The sequence below is a fragment of the Hypanus sabinus genome, chromosome 4 (assembly GCF_030144855.1).
Source record: "Hypanus sabinus isolate sHypSab1 chromosome 4, sHypSab1.hap1, whole genome shotgun sequence".
NCBI classification, from domain to species: Eukaryota; Metazoa; Chordata; class Chondrichthyes; order Myliobatiformes; family Dasyatidae; genus Hypanus; species Hypanus sabinus.
Window position 1 is genome coordinate 115,982,930 of NC_082709.1, and position 16,070 is coordinate 115,998,999.

The window sequence follows — 16,070 nt, forward strand, 5'->3', positions numbered from 1 at the left end:
TAAAGGTTCACGTGAATCAACATATCACGGATTTTTGATTTTATTGCATTTTGGAAAATATCCCAACTTTTCTGGAAATGGAGTTTGTATAATCAGTATGGCTGCAAGAAACTAACATCAATCATGCAGCACCCTCTCATGTTAACAACAAAATTACTGTTGGGAAAAGATAAAGGTATAGGTTATAATTAGAGTTTTTATTTAAAATAATATAGAATCACAGAGCAAAGGAGGTGATAATTTTTTAGTAAACTTTTTTCTACCAGATTTTCATCCCAAACATTCCAGATCACACCAAATTGCATAAGTTATCCCCATCTCATCCCTGGTTCTTTTTCAAATGATATTAAACAATTCTCTAACGTACAGAAAGAGATCCTCTCTATCATCTATTAGAACACCATCTAAACTGTCGTCTAAAAACAACCTAGCTTCAGAAAATTTCAAGTTCAAAATTCAAAACTAATTTATTATCAAAGTACATACATGTCACCATATACTAACTCTGAGATTCATTTTCTTGTGGACATTCACAGTAAATGTAAGTAAACACAACAGCATCAATGGAAAATCATACAGAACAGACAGACCAACTGCCAATGTGCAAAAGACAACAAACCGTGCAAATACAAAAATGAATTAAAAACAAATTAATAACAGTACATAAATAAGCAATAAACTTCGAGAACATGTTGAATGGTCTTTGAAATTGAGTCTAGGTTGTGGGAACATTTCAATGATGGGTTAAGTGAGATTGAATGAAGTTATCCTCTCTGTTTCAAGAGCTTGATGGTTGAGGGGTAAAACTATTTCTAAACCTGGTGGTCATATCAGCTCCTAAGGCTCTTGTACCTTTTTCCTGATGGCAGCAGTGACGAGAAAGCATGGCCTGGATGGTAGAGGTACCTGATGTTGGATGCTGCTTTCCTGTGATAGCACTCTTTGTAGATGTGATCAGTGGTGGGGAGAGCTTTACCAGTGATGGACTGAGCTGTACCCACAACTTTTTGTTGGCTTTTCCATTCAAGGGCACTGGTGTTTCCATACCACACCATGATGCATACAGTCAGTACCCTCTGCACTGTGCATCTATAGAAGTTTTAGATAACATGGAGAATCTTCACAAACTTCTAAGTAGAGATGCCTTCATTGTTGTGCTTCTTTCAAATTCTCCACAGATTAGAATTCTCTCATGCTTGATCTTTGTAAATCACTAAGACCTTAGCATCTTCCTAAAATTGATCATTACTAATTTTCAGTTATTTATAAAAGTTTACTATAGACATTCCTTTTGTGTTCTATACCTCTACATACACAACGATCCTTTTTGCACATATATTTTTCCAAATACCTTCCCTACTGATCCCGTCACTTTTAACACACTGTGTGTGTTAATTGTTGCCAGTCATGCAGGCCTTTTAAAAATATTAATTGTTGCATCTATCCTTACACTACTAATCAAAGGCATTAGTTCATATGATAATATATTAAATTTCATCTGCTGTGTTCTTGGCCATTTAGCAGTATACTTTCAAGCTACTACTATCATCCTCATGGCTTACTAAATTTTCCAACTCTGTATTCAGACTGTCCCATGTTGCAAATGCCTGACTTATGAACACTCATATACACTTAATGGCCACTTTATTAGGTAGACTGTACACCTGCACATTAATGTAAATACCTCATCAGCCAATCATGTGGCAGCAACTCAACACATATATGCATGCAGACATGGTCAAGAGGTTTACTTGTTGTTCAGACCAAACATCAAAATGGGGAGGAAATGTGATCTAAGTGATTTTGACCTTGGAAAGGTTTTGAATATCTCAGAAACTGTTGTGGTGGCAAGTTTGTAGGCAAAGTTGTCTTGTTAATAAGAGTGGTTAGAGTAGAATGAGCAGGCTGGTTCAAGCTGATAGGCAGGTGACAGTAATTCAAACAACCACGCATTACAACATTGGCATACAGAAGATCATCTCTGAATGCACAACACGTTTAACCTTAAAATGAAGGGATACAGCATCAGAAGACTGCAAACATACGCTCAGTGGCCTCTTTATTGGCCTGGATGGCAGGGGCCCTTGAACTCTCTTGCGGCAGTGCTCTTTGAGGATGTGCTCAATGGTGGGGAGGGCTTTTCCTGTGATGCACTGGGCTGTATCCACTACTTTTTGTAGGCTTTTCCGTTCTTGGGCACTGGTATTTCCATACAAGGCTATGATGCAATCAGTCAGGATACACTCCACGGTGCATTGATAGAAGTTTGTTAATGTTTTAGATAATGTGTCAAATCTGCACAAACTTCTCAGAGAGTAGTGGCTTTCTTTGAAATAGCATTTGCATGCTGGTCCCAGGACAGATCCTCTGATATGATAACTCCCAATAATTTAAAGTTACTGACCCTCTCCACCTTCAATCCCCTAATAAGCACCAGCTCATGGAACCCTAATTTCATCCTTCTGTACTCAATAATCAGCTCTTTTGTTTTGCTGACATTGAGTAAGAGGTTGTTGTTGGTTTGGCACCTCCAATCAGATGTTCAATCTCCCTCCTGGGATACAGCCAACAACTGAATTGACTTTATTACTTACATCCTTCATATACATGAGGAATAAAAATCATTATGTTACGTCTTTGACTAAATGTCCAATATGCAATTACAGCAATTTATAATAAATACAATATACAACAGTATAGACAATATAGCATAGAAATAGTCATGTCAGCATGAATTAAGCATCTGATGGTCTGGGGGAAGAAGCTGTCCCGGAGCCTGTTGGTCCTAGCTTTTATGCTGCAGTACCATTTCCCAGATGGTAGCAGCTGGTACAGTTCTTGGCTGGGGTGACACACCTGTCTTTGTAAATATCCTGAATAATGGGAAATTCACATCTACAGATGTGCTGGGCTGTCAACACCACTCTCTGCAGTGTCCTGTGATTGAGGGAAATATAGTTCCCATACCACGCAGTGATGCAGCCAGTCAGGATGCTCTCATTTGAGCCCCTGTAGAAAGTTCTTAGAATTTGGGGGCCCATACCAAACTTCTTCAACTGTCTGAGGTGAAAGAGGCGCTGTTGTGCCTTTTCACTGCACAGCTGATATGTACAGACCATGTGATATCCTCGGTGATGTTTATGCCGAGGAACTTAAAGCTGTTCACCCTCTCAACCCCAGATCCATTGATGTCAATAGGGGTTAGCCTGTCTCCATTCCTCCTGTAGTCCACAACCAGCTTCTTTGTTTTTGTGACATTGAGGGAGAGATTGTTTCCTTGACACCACTGTGTCAGGGTGATGACTTCTTTTCTGTAGGCTACCTCATTATTATTTGAGATTAGGCCAACCAGTATAGTGTTGTCAACAAATTTAATTAGCAGACTGGAATTGTGGGCAGCGACAGTCAAGGGTATGCAGAGTAAAGGAGGAAGTTTAGTACACAGCCCTGGGGGGCACCTGTGTTGAGGGTCAGAGAGGCAAAGGTGAGGGAGCCTACTCTTACCACCTGATGGTATTCTGATGGCGATCTGACAGGAAGTCCAGGATCCAGCTACACAAAGCAGGGAGAAGGCCGAGGTCTCTGAGCTTCTCATCGACCCTAGAGGGAACTATGGTGTTGAATGCTGAATTGTAGTCCAAGAACAGCATTCTCACATATGCATCCCTCTTCTCCAGATGTGTAAGGACAGTGTGTAGAGCTGTGGCTATTGTGTCATCTGTCGATTGGTTATGTCGTGTTACAAACTGTAACATTTTAGAAACAAATCAGCAGCAATTGGTTACACATGAAGTCTGGTTTTGATGTTAAAACCATTATCTTTATTAGTAACTACTTATCATATAGTAACTCAACCGAGATAAACCAAAGTTAACAGTGTTAGGTGTATATATGTGTGTAAATGTAGCTCCCAAACTATATTGAGCTTGGGGGAACAAGGCTTAGAGTTTTGAGATAGTAAAGTAGGGAAGTTCAGTAATCCACAAAATAAATGATGGGAGAGAGATATTTGTAATCCAGGTTGTAATGAAGAGGAAAGGTAAGTATGAAATATTCCACAGTTTTCACGCTGGAAAAGAGATAACAATCTTGTCCGCCGTATCGTTCCAAATCTAAATATGAATCATCACCGAAAATGACTTGTCACAGGGATACCATCTTCTTGTGATTACCACACAACATACCCAGGCAAGGGTTAACATATGAGCAATCCCACAAGATATCCCAAAAAATCCACTCCTATGGATTATATGAAGGAGCATCACCCGTACTGGAGCAAACGCCCCAACAGTTTGTAGTTCTGAGTCTTGCAAAGGCTGCAAGAGTAGCTGTTCTCTCTCTCTCTGTATATGAATTTAAGTTCAGAACAGCCTCTGACTAACGTCATAGTCCCACCTCATTTAGGTACTCTTAAAGAAACAGTCCACAGAAAACAATACCTGCGGATTCATAACAGTCGGTAGGCGAATTGTAGGAGGTCCAGTGTCGGTGGCAACATGCTGCAGATGTAGTCCTTGACCAGCCTCTTAGAGCATTATTGAGGTGAATGCAACAGGATGCCACTCATTCAGACATGTTAACTTGGTCTTTTTAGGTACAGGGACAATGGTGGATGTTTAAAAGCAGGAGGGCACTCTACACTGGGAGAAGTCTGTAAACACACCTGCCAATTGTGCCACGTACATCCTGAGTATTCGCCCTGGTTTGCCGTCCGGTCCCGCATCATTACAGTTGTACTCAGCCTCAATTATAAGTATGAAGCAAGTACAGCAGAGGATTAGGCACACAGGCTTGTGATGCATCTGTGCTGATGGTGGTTGTGGAGGAGATGTTGTTGCCTATCCTTACTAAATGGGGTCTGCAAATGCAGAAATCAAGGGTCCAGTTACACAAGGAAGTATTGAGATCTAGGTCTTGGAGCTTATTGATTAGTTTTGAGGGGATGATAGTAATGAATGCCAAGCTATAGTCAATGAAGAGCATGCTGATGTATACATCTTCACTGTCTAGATGTTCCAGAGCTGAGTGGAAAGCTAATTAAACGGCATCTGCTATTGACCTGTTGTGATTGTAGGCAAATTGGAGCAGACCCAAGTCACTCCTCAGGCAGGAGTTAATATGTTTCATGAACAACCTCTCAAAGCATTTCATTAGGGTAGATTTAACTGTTACTGGATGATAGTCATTGAGGCAGGTTACCACATTCTTCTTGGGCACTAATATGATTGAAGCCTGCTTGAAGCGGGTGGGTAATTGCTAAAGCGAGAAGTTAAAGATGTCAGTAAACATTCCAGCCAATTGATCAGCCCAGGTATTCAGTACTCAGCTAGATACACTGTCTCAGCCAGATGCTTTACATGGGTTCACCCTCCTGAAAGATGCTATCATGATGACCACAGAGACTGAAATCACAGTCATTTATGTTGAATCACAAATAAGAGAAAATCTGCGGATGCTGGAAATCGAAACAACACACACAAAATACTGGAGGAACTCAGCAGGCCAGGCAGCATCTATGGAAAAGAGTACAGTTGACATTTTGGGCTGAGACCCTTCATCATGACTGGAGGGAGAAGAGATGAGAAGTCAGTGTTAGAAGGTGGGAGAAACAGAGGAAGAAATACAGGATAGTAGGTGACGGGTGAAACTGGAAAGGGGAGAGGGGTGAAATAAAGAGCTGGGCAGCTGATTAGTGAAAGAGATACAGGGCTGGTAAGGAAGTAATCTGAAAGGAGAGGACAGAAAGCCATGGAGGGAAAAAAAGGGAGAGTAGAGGGAGGTGATGGGCATGTTAAGGAGAGGAGGTATGAGAAGGAAATGGGAATGGGGAATGGTGAAGGGGAGAGGGGCTATTACCGGAAGTTCGAGAAATTGATATTCATCAGGTTGGAGCTACCCAGCTGCTCCTCCAACCTGAGTGTGGTCGCACCGCAACAGTAGAGGATGCCACAGACTGACATGTTGCAATGGGAATGGGAAGTAGAATTGAAATGGGTGGCAACTGGGAGATCCCACTTTTTCTGTCAGGTGCTCAGTGAAGTAGTCTCGCAATCTATGTCGAGTCTCAACAATATACAGGAGGCCACACCAGGAGCATTAAATACAGTCGATGACCCCAACAGAATCACAGGTGAAGTGTTGCCTCACCTGGAAGGACTGTTTAGGGCTCTGAATTGTAGTGAGAGAGGATTTGTAGGGGCAGGTGTAACACATGATCTGCTTGCAAGGATAAGTGCCAGGAGGGAGATCAGTGGGAGAGGAAAATAGACAAGGGAGTCGCGTAGGGAGTGATCACTGCCAAAAGCAGGAAGTGGGGGATAGGGAAAGATGTGCTCAGTGGTGGTATTCTGTTGGAGATGGCTGAAGTTGCAGAGAATTATGTGCTGGATGCAGAGGCTGGTGCGATGTTAGGTGAGAAGAAAAGGAACCCTATCCCTGATGGGGTGGTAGGAGGATGGGGTGAGGGCAGACTTGCATGAAGTGGAAGAGATGCGGTTGAAGGCAGCATTGATGGTGGAGGAAGGGAAGCCCCTTTTTTTTTGAAAGAGGAGAACACCTCCTTTGTTCTGGAATGAAAACCCTCATCCTGAGAGCAGACGTGGCAGAAACAAAGGAATTGAGAGAAGGGGATGACATTTTACAAGTAACACAGTGGGAAGAGGTTTAATCCAGGTAGCTGTGAAAGTCAGTGGGTTTATAATAGAAATCAGTAGATAAGCTACCTCCAGAAATACAGACAGAGGTCAAGAAAGGGGAGGGAGGTGCCGAAAATCGACCATTAAGTTTGAGGGCAAGTGGAAGTTGGAGGCAAAGTTGATGAAGTCAATGAACTCTGTATGGGTGCAGGAAGCAGCACTGATGCAGTCGTCAATGCAGCACAGGTAAAATTGAGGAGTGACACCAGTGTAGTCTGCCAGAAAAAGCGGGATCTCCCAGTGGTCACCCATTTTAATTCCACTTTCCATTCCCATTCCGACATTTCAGTCCATGGCTTCCTCTGCAGCCGCAATGAGGCCACACTCTGGTTGGAGGAGCAACAGCTTATATTCCATCTGGGTAGCCTCCAACCTGACGGCATGAACATCAAGTTCTTGAACATCCGGTAATGCCTCCCCTCCACCGTTCTCTCTTGCCTCATCTCCTTACCTGCCCATCACCTCCTTCTGGTGTTCCTCCCCCTTTTCCTTCTTCCATGGCCATCTGTCGTCTCCTTTCAGATTTCTTCTTCTCCAGCTCTCTATCCCTTTCACCAATCAATTTCCCAGCTCTTTATTTCACCTCCCTCCCACCCCCCAGCTTCACCTATCATCTTGTGTTTCTTCCTCCCCTTCCCCCATCTTTCAAAATCTGACTCATCCTTTTTGCACCAGTGCTGATGAAGGGTCTCGGCATGAACTGTCGACTGTACTCTTTTCCTTAGATGCTGCCTGGCTTGCTGAGTTCCTCCAGCATTTTGTGTATGTTGCTGTCATTTACATTGCTTGGTTTTACTTTGTAGGAGGAGGTAACATTCAAGCCTTGACATGCCTGTTGAACATCCTTCAGTGTTTCAAGTTTGGTATAGATTTGCCACTTTGCTTGTGAGTGTGTTGGGACAACTGGTGTTGCAGGTGAAGTGCTGATAGTAACTGGACAATGATTTCTTCAAGAAATCCTGATTGAAGACCCTGACAAGAATGTGAAAGGCATCAGACTCCACATTTAATCCACTCTATCATTGCCTTTAAATGACTAACAAGTTTATTTTGAAACTAATAAAAAACACTTTTCAGAAGTCCTTATTAAGAAAAATACCATAATCCTCACAAAACTCAAGCTTTTCTTTTAAGTTCACCATACACCTCAACCAAGCTTGTAAGACAGAACTCATCTTCCATATGAGTGTTTTTACTTATCACAAACAACACTTAATTTAGTCCTTGATTAGAGTATCCAGAGGTTTCTTGATAACCAGACAAATATTACCTGGTTTATGCCCATTCTGCTTTCTAAGCTGGGATCCACATTACCCTGCCAGGACTTCCATGATCAAGAGAGTCAAAAACTGTGGCCATATCCACACATAATTTCCTTTTCATCTATATATCCAACATGGGCATGTAGTTTCTACCAAAATGATGTTCTTTCACTGAATCATGTTTACCTTCAATATGCATGTCAAAGCAAAGAGGCTGTTTTTATTTAAGGTTAGAAGTTAACTGCATTTAGAATATATTTTCATTGGTTAAGTTAACCATTAACATGCTTGTTTATGCTTGATAGAAGCTGGAAGCTGGGGTCTGTCTAAAGATAACAGAGTATGCCTTGATCAGTGAGTTTCATAATCCACTGTCTACACAACATGGCTGGAACTGTAGTACATAGGAATGATTTGCCTTCTCTTCGTTTACACTGTTACAAATATCACAAAGAAAAAGAAAGAGAGAACATTTTAAAATATAGCTTTGGCAGGTATAATATGATATATTTCAGAATAATTTGATGCCAGATTGGAATGACAGCTGTTTGAAGTATAATTTACCATATTGAAAACTTTGCCAAAATGATTTACTGTACTTTGTGACCCTGCCTTCCGCCTACAAATCAAAACAGCATTGTTCTGGAAAAAGGAACATCACTCTTTAAAACTGAACATTTTTTATTCTTTTTGGTGCGGAGTCAATTAATAGGCAGTAAACTACAGAAGTAAGATCATAATATTTTGCTGGACAGGTCAAATGTTCACCATAACTGCGCTCCTTTTGTAGTTAAAATCTAACAGCTCTTGCGTTACAATGCACTTTTAACAGCGGGGAATGTTTTTTCTAAATTGCAGTAGCTAGATAATACAATTCAAAAAAAATGTTAATGATGCCCTCTTCATAAACAATTCAAGTTTTTTGTTTGGAATATCATTTTGATGATGACAGTGATGTCATCAGCAATAAAAATAAACTTGAATAAGATGGGTACAGTAATTATAAAAATTATGTGCATAACTAAACCCAGTACTAATAAAGCAAAAACATTGGGTACTCCTAATAACAAATGATATGTTAATCTAAATATATGTTGTATAGATTCAATAAAGTAACATGATCAATAAACATAAGCCAATCTTCTCCAGTTTGCAGTTAGGAAACTGCACCTGAAAGTATTTGATTAGAAAAATTTAAGATAAAGACCATAAGACATAGGAGCAGAATTAGGCCATTCAACCCATCGAGTCTATTCTGCCATTCCATCATGGCTGATTTATTATCTCTCTCAAATCCATTCTTTTGCTTTCACCCTGTAACTTTGACTCCCTTACTAATCAAGAATCTATCAAACTCCATTTTAAATACACCCACTAACTTGGCCTCTACAGCTACCTGTAGTAATGAATTCCTCAGAATCACCATTATCTGGCTAAAGAAATTCCTCATCTCTGTTCTAAAGTGACGTTTTTCTATTCTGAGGCTGTGCCATCTGGTCCTCGATTCCCCCACTATAGGAAACTTGTTCTCCATATCCAATCTCTCTAGGCCATTCAATATTTAACAAGTTTCGGATAGGATCCCCTTTCATTCATCTAAACTCCAGTGAGTACAGGCCCAGAGCCATTATATGTTCCTTATAAGTTAACTCTTACATTCCTGTGATCATTCTCATGAACCCTTTCTGGATCATCTCCAACACCAGCACATCCTTTCTTATAATGAGCCCAAAACAGCTCACAATATTCTAAAGTGCAGTCTGACAAATGCCTTCAAAAAGCCTCAGCATTACATTCTTGCTTTTATATGCTAGACCTCTTGAAATGATTGCTGACTCTATATTTGCCTTCCCTACCAACGACTCAATCCGCAAGTTAACCTTTAGGAAATCCTGCACTCCCAAGTCCCTTTGGACCTCTGATTTTTGTATTTTTTTCCCTATTTAGAAAATAGTCTACTACCAAAGTACACTTCCCTACTTTATATTCAATCTATCACTTCTTTGCCTATTCTCCTAATCTGTCCAAGTCCTTCTGCAGACTCACTGCTTCCTCAACACCACCTACCCCTGCACCTATCTTATCACCTGCAAACTTGGTCACAAAGGCATCAATTCAGTCATCTAAATTATTGACATATAATGTGAAAGAAGCAGTCCCAACACTGACCACTGCAGGACACCATTAGTCACCAGCAGCCAACCAGAAAAGGCCCCTTTATAGCCACTCTTTGCCTCCTGCCAGACACTAATCTTTTATCCATGCCAGTATCTTTCCTCTTATCTTGTTTATCAGTCTCAATAAGGGCATAGAGTTTTGCATAGATTCCTTGCTAGCTTTTGAATCTTAAGTTTGATTTCAATATTTTTAAACACCATACCCGTAGGCCGTGAAAGCGAGGATTACTGTAAAACAGCTTCATCTGCTCAGATGGCAGTGGTCCCAATACTCTCTGAATTGTGTAAAGTTGATCTATTTCACTCTCTCCTGGAAAAAGTGGTTGTCCATCACTTAGTTCTCCAAGAATGCAGCCCACAGACCACATGTCAACAGCCTTTCCATATGGAGCTCTGTAAAGGAAGGATAAAAATATAAGAAAATGACTTATCTGGTATCATATTAGAGAAGCATAGCTTTCCCTTGATCTTCTTTGGGAGGGCTTGGGGACCAAGAAACGTGGAAGAAAGAGCCTGACAATTACCAAAGTATAACATTTTGATAATTTTGTGTTTCAAAATTGCGTTTCATGGTTGCATGAGGGGTATGATTGGCAACTAAATATTACTGGATTTCGTTGCTTCAGGTGTGATAGAAACAGAGGGGCAAGAGGAGGAGGTGTTGCATTGCTTGTCTGACAAAATATTACAGCGGTGCTTTGGCAGGGTAGATTAGAGGGCTCATCTAGGGAGACTATTTGGGTGGAATTGAGGAATGGGAAAGGTGTTGCAACACTTATAGGGGTGTATTATAGACCATCTAATGGGGAGCGAGAATTGGAGGAGCAAATTTGTAAGGAGATAGCAGATATTTGTAGTTAGCATGAAGTTGTGATTGTGGGAGATTTTAATTTTCCACACATAGACTGGGAAGCCCATTTTGTAAAAGGGCTGGATGGTTTGGAGTTTGTAAAATGTGTGCAGGATAGTTTTTTGCAGCAATACATAGAGGTACCGACTAGAGAAGGAGCAGCGTTGGATCTCCTGTTAGGGAATGAGATAGGTCAGGTGATGGACGTATGTGTTGGGGTGCACTTCTGGTCCAGTGATCACAATACCATTAGTTTCAATATAATTATGGAGAAGGATAGGACTGGACCCAGGGTTGAGATTTTTGATTGGAGAAAGGCCAACTTTGAGGAGATGCGAAAGGATCTAGAAGGAGTGGATTGGGACAATTTGTTTTATGGGAAGGATGTAATAGAGAAATGGAGGTCATTTAAAGGTGAAATTTTAAGGGTACAGAATCTTTATGTTCCTGTTAGCTTGAAAGGAAAGGTTAAAAGTTTGAGAGCGCCATGGTTTTCAAGGGATATTGTAAACTTGGTTCGGAAAAAGAGGGAGATCTACAATATAGGCAGCATGGAGTAAATGAGGTGCTCGAGGAATATAAAGAATGTAAAAGGAATCTTAAGAAAAAAATTAGAAAAGCTAAAAGGAGATACGAGGTTGCTTTGGCAAGTAAGGTGAAAATAAATCCGAAGGGTTTCTACAGTTATATTGATAGCAAAAGGATAGTGAGGGATAAAATTGGTCCCTTAGAGAATCAGAGTGGACAGCTATAGACAATAGGTGCAGGAGTAGACCATTTGGCCCTTCAAGCCAGCACTGCCATTCACTGTGATCATGGCCGATCATACACAATCAGCACCCCGTTCCTGCCCTCTCCCCATACCCCCTGACCCCGCTATCTATAAGAGCTCTATCTAATTCTCTCTTGAAAGCATCCAGAGACTTGGCCTCCACTGCCTTCTGGGGCACAGCATTCCAAATATCCACCACTAGTTGCTATAAAATGTCAATCAGCCACAGATAAAATCAGGTTTTATTTTGTATCAAACATCTTCCAAGAATACAGCTGAAAAGATAACAACTAAAAAAGATGAAAAAGAGAAAATTGGATAACATTACGGAACTTGGCTCTAATACAAAATATTACAATTTCTTTGCAAAATTATTCTTTTTCTTTTGGAACAATTGATTTTAAAATAAACTTTACAGCAATTACAATCACTTTCTTATGAAGTTTACTTGTGGATTAGTGTTTGGTATATTCCTTTCTTTGAGTACTTGCCCAGCTAGAGTAAAGCAAAATATATTCTCTTAGTGAATATCTTTCCCAATTTATGGTCCCAGCAGTGTAAATCAACAGAATTTTTAAAAGCTGCTTAGGTACAATAAGCTTTTTAATCTACCCATTAAAAGATTGCCAAAATTCCAACTGTAACATCTGTAACTGTAACATGTTCATTCATCTGTAACAAATCTAATGAAGCTATTTGATAGCAACAGATAATTATGCAGGAGCGCAACTTACCCAAGTAGTAGTTCAGGTGAACGATACCACCTAGTGGCCACATATTCTGTGTAATTTGCATTGCTGCCCTCTGACAAATTCCGAGCAAATCCTGTCATTGCAAGAAACTAAATTGTAACAGTGTTACACATCATCATAGTTTGTTTGTTTATTTACTTATTGAGGTACAGTGCGAAATAGGCCCTTCTGACCGCGCTGCCCAGCAATCCCCCAATTTAATCCTATCCTAATCATGGGGCAACTTACAATGCCCAACTAACCTACCAACTGGTACGTCTTTGGACTGTGGAGGAAATGGAAGCAACTGGAGCAAACCCATGCAGGAGAACGCACAAACTCCTTACAGGCAAAGTCAAGAATTCAGATCCTGAGATAAATAATTAACAATGTAAAATTTAAAGATTTGATACAGAAGTTCTTTCATCAAAATAGAATTCAAAGCTGTTACCAGGATTCCGATAGAACGTAATTGTGCGAAGGATTTTTCTTCCTATAAACTCATTGTAGACAAATTCACTGAGATTCAAATTTATGTCAATAAATGTTACGACGATGTTAGCAAGGCAGTGTCCATTATTAAGGACCTCCAGCACTCAGGGCATGGCCTTTTCTCACTGTTTCCATCAGGTAAGAGGTACAGAAGCCTGAAGGCACATACTCAGCGATTCAGGAACAGCTTCTTCCCCTCTGCCATCCAATTCCTAAATGGACATTGATCCTGTGAACACTACCACACTTTTTATATATTATTATTTCTGTTTTTGCATGGTTTTTAATCTATTCATTATACATATACAGAAATTTATTTATTATTTTTATTTTTTTTCTTCTATTTTATGTATTGCATTGAACTGCTGCTGCTAAGTTAACAAATTTCATGACACATGCTGGTGATAATTGAATTGACTTTATTTCTTACATCCTTCACATAAATGAGGAGTAAAAATCTTTACATCTAAATATGCAATCATCGTAATTTATAATCATTTATAATAAATAGAAGTAATACAGTATGGAGTATACTCAAATCAGCATGAGCTCATCAGTCAGATGGCCTGGCAGAAGAAGCTGTTCCAGAGCCTGTTGGTCCTGGCTTTTATGCTGCGGTACGTTTCCCGGGTGGTATCAGCTGGAATAGACTGTGGTTGGGGTGACTTGAGTCCCTAATGATCCTACGGATCCTTTTTACACACCTGTCCTTGCAAATGTCCTGAATCATGGGAAGTTCACAACTACAGACATGCTGGGCTGTCCACACCACTCTCTGCAGAGTCCTGCGATTAAGGGAGGTACAGTTCCCAAACTAGACAGTGATGCAGCCAGTCAGGATGCTCTCATTTGTGCCCCTGTGGAAAGTTTTTAGGATTTGGGAGTCCATACCAAACTTCCTCAACTATCTGAAGTGAAAGAGGCACTGCTGCTGTGATGTGGATGCTGAGGAATTTAAAGCTGTTTACCCTCTTAACCCCAGATCCATTGATGTCAATAGGGGTTAACCCGTCTCCATTCCTCCTGTAATCCACAACCAGCTCCTTTGTTTTTGCGACATTGACAGAGAGGTTGTTTTCTTGACACCACTGTGTTAGAGAGATGACTTCTTCCCTGTAGGCCACCTTGTTATTGTTTGGGATAAGGCCAATCGGCAAATTTAATTAGTAGATTGGAGCTGTGGGTGGCAATAGTCATGGGTATACAGTAAGTAAAGGAGGGGACTACTGTAGCTGAGGGGCTACTGTACTGAGAGTCAGAGGGTTGGAGGTGAGGGACCTCTGATTCTGATTTTGATTCTGATTCTGACATCTTAGTCAGAAACTTAACTTACTGCAGGATAGGGACAGACAGATAGCCAGAACTGGATTGGAAAATGGGTAAGAATTGTAATAAAAGCAGTCTTGCTAACTTATGTTTGGGATTCTCATACATGACATGCATGAATATCTGATATTAATGTACTGGACTATAACTGTTACTGTGATAAATTTTACAATTTGTATTATAACACATCTTTGAAATATATATCATAAATTAAAAACAACTAACATGTTCATTTGATTTTCCTGATATTTTGGATAGGAAGATATTACAATCTGGGTAAAGTAAGCATAAGCTGCTGATTTTTTTAAACATAAGTTTCATACTTTCATGATATAATTTGCTATATTAGAGACAAACTGGGGTACGAAGTCAATGTATCCAACCTCTGGATCCAAAAAATTTAATGTATTTTTTCAATTGAATTCATCTCCTTAATAATGTCATCATTTTGGAATGTCATACATCTTGTAGGAAAGATACCAAAACAAATAAAATTAAGATTAACTACCTGCAAGATAATAGCCCTTAAGAAGGGTACAACCATGAGAATACCCTCAGGAGGACTGACAGTTGTGATGGCAATATCAATGCCTCGGTAAAGCAGCCGACATAATCAAAGAACCCCCCCCCCCCCCCACCCCCGGAACCCAGACACTCCCTCTTCTCTCCCCACCCACCAGGCAAAAGTGACAGGTTGAAACTGAACCCGGGGTCTAACTAATATTCTCAGGGACAGGTTTGTGGAGCTGTTAGGGAAGGTTTAAACTAATGTTGCGGGGGATGGAAACCAGAATGAAGGGACTCAGGATAGGGCAGATGGTAAAAAGGCAAAGATAGCATGCAGTCAGGAAGGGCAGGCAAATGATAGGACATAAATGCAGCCAGCAGGGTGCGTATCAGAGCACTAGCGAAGCAGATTCAAAAAGGGTAGCAAATACAGTACTCAAAAATGTTACATCTCAATGCACAGAATATAAGAAAAAAGGTGGATGACTTTGTTGCACTATTACAGATTGTTAGGTATGATGTTGTGGCCATCACTGAATCGTGGCTGAAGGATGGTTGTAATTGGGAGCTAAATGTCCAAGGTTACACATTGTATCATAGAACACAGAACATTACAGCACAGGAACAGGCCTTGGCTGTGCTGAACTGTTTTTCTGCCTAGTCCCACCTGGCCCATATCCCTTCATACATCTCTCATCTATGTACCCATCCAAGTTTTTAAATGTGAAAAGTGAGCCCGCATTTACAACTTCATCTGGCAGCTCATTCCACACTCCCACCACTCTCTGTGTGAAGAGGCCCCCTCTAATGTTCCATTAAAACTTTTCCCCCCTTCACCCTTAACCCATGTCCTCTGGCTTTTTCTCCCCTAGCCTCAGTGGAAAAGCCTGCTTGCATTCACTCCATCTATACCCATCATAATTTTATAAACCTCTATCAAGTCTCCCCTCATTCTTCTACGCTCCAGGGAATAAAGTCCTAACCTATTCAACCTTTCTCTGTAACTCAGTTTCTCAAGTTCCAGTAACATCCTTGTAAACCTTCTCTGCACTCTTTTGTCCTTATTAATATCCTACCTGTCATGTCGGAGGCATAGGAAAGTAAGCAAAGGGGGTGGCGTGGCTCTGCTGGTAAAGGGTGGCATCAACACAACCTACAAAGTTACATAAATACTATTGATAACCCATGGGTGAAACTGACTCTTAAAATATGGAAAACTATTATAAAGTAATATAAACTAGAGGGAGATACTGCGATT

At 40.6% G+C, this 16,070-nt stretch overlaps 1 protein-coding gene across 4 annotated transcripts in view; it reads right to left on the reverse strand.

The window, feature by feature from the left end:
• Positions 1–16,070, reverse strand: part of cdkl5 (cyclin dependent kinase like 5) — a 202,894-nt gene that overhangs the window by 43,514 nt on the left and 143,310 nt on the right. For all 4 annotated transcript variants that reach the window (XM_059967969.1, XM_059967970.1, XM_059967971.1 and 1 more), the window contains 2 exons: positions 12,491–12,581; positions 10,338–10,527 (listed from right to left, as the gene is read on the reverse strand). In XM_059967969.1, coding sequence (XP_059823952.1) covers positions 10,338–10,527; positions 12,491–12,581 — 281 coding nt within the window. The remainder of the gene's footprint in view (positions 1–10,337; positions 10,528–12,490; positions 12,582–16,070) is intronic.